Here is a 1,181-nt window from a genome sequence, read left to right on the forward strand (position 1 = left end):
AGTCCTACACGCCCCGAGCCCCCTCGGCCATCCTCCCTCTGTCCAAAAAGGAACGCCAGCGCCGCGCTAAAGCTGCCGCACTGGCCAGCACATCCTCTAGAACCCCGGTCCCCGCCCGTACTTCCAACGTGCATCAGCCTACCCCCCACCGTGCCACCGCCGGCTTTGGCAGCACCTCGCCGCGCTTCACGGTTGCCGGCGCCTACCCTCGCAGCCTCCGCCCCGGTACCTGCATTACCGCCGCCGCCTATCGCGTCGTGCCCGAGGTCAGTTGTCACGGGTCCACCCCCCCCTCTCTTGTTCCCGGCCCCTGCCTCGACACCCAAGGTCGAGTCAGACCCATCGCCTCCACCCGCTCATGATAGCTTGTGAATGTAGGAGCGCCAGCGCGGTCCGGGCTCCCATCATGTCGAAACCGACCCTGCGATCAGCCACTTTAACAAAAGGTGGGCCTTTCCCAGCCCACGTCCTTCCGCTCTTTTCTTTCCTCTGTCTTTTCCTCCCCTTTCCATTCTTCCCACCATGACCCTCTTCTTTTGCAAACACGCGCATTGGGCAGGCTGGAAAAAGAGAGCGCATGGTCTCTCGAGGCCAATCATCCCCAGCGCCGTCGCCTCGAGGCCTCCTCGCAACTGCAAGCTCGCCGCAAAGCGAGCTTTCTAGACGTATGTCCTGGCAGCAAAAACATCGCAAACGCGCCATCACCATGCGCTCTGGGCAGTCTGCTCACCGCCTTTTTTTTTCCAATTCCCGCTCTACGTATGTATGTTCAGTCGACTCGACGCGGTCCCGGCACCTATCCTTTGACTGGCATGGAGACCATGCATTCGCGCCGCGTGCCCATGAGCCTCAATCGCCCAGGCCCTCGCTATCAACCCGAGAACCAATTTCAAAGCTCCGTCCCGGGCCCTGTCGAATACGGCGATGCAACCACCCGCATGGATGAGTATTCGGCCTCGCTGCGCCACCCGGGCCGACGTGGCCTCTTGGATGCCGTCCGCGACGAAGTCCAGTACGTCTTGCGCCGTCCATGGCCCATCGACGCCCAAGCCTTGTATTGCTGGCCCTAGGCCTGCACCTCACCTGCCCAACCCATCCTCGCTTGACTTTCCCTCGTTCCCTTGACTCAGCTCTGCATTTCCCCCACCCAAGCCCGGTCCATCTCCAAGCCAATACCAAAA

At 61.6% G+C, this 1,181-nt stretch overlaps 1 protein-coding gene across 1 annotated transcript; it reads left to right on the top strand.

Annotated features, from left to right (window-relative positions):
* Positions 1–50: 50 nt before the first annotated feature.
* On the top strand, positions 51–1,012 carry MONBRDRAFT_13087 (uncharacterized protein; the record flags this gene model as incomplete). Its single annotated transcript, XM_001750987.1, has 2 exons — positions 51–266; positions 774–1,012. Coding segments are annotated over 2 exons (455 nt in total), but the record flags the coding sequence as incomplete, so codon positions are not given.
* Between the last annotated feature and the right edge of the window lie 169 nt (positions 1,013–1,181).

The sequence above is a fragment of the Monosiga brevicollis genome, genomic scaffold, assembly GCF_000002865.3.
Source record: "Monosiga brevicollis MX1 MONBRscaffold_63 genomic scaffold, whole genome shotgun sequence".
Classification (NCBI taxonomy): Eukaryota; class Choanoflagellata; order Craspedida; family Salpingoecidae; genus Monosiga; species Monosiga brevicollis.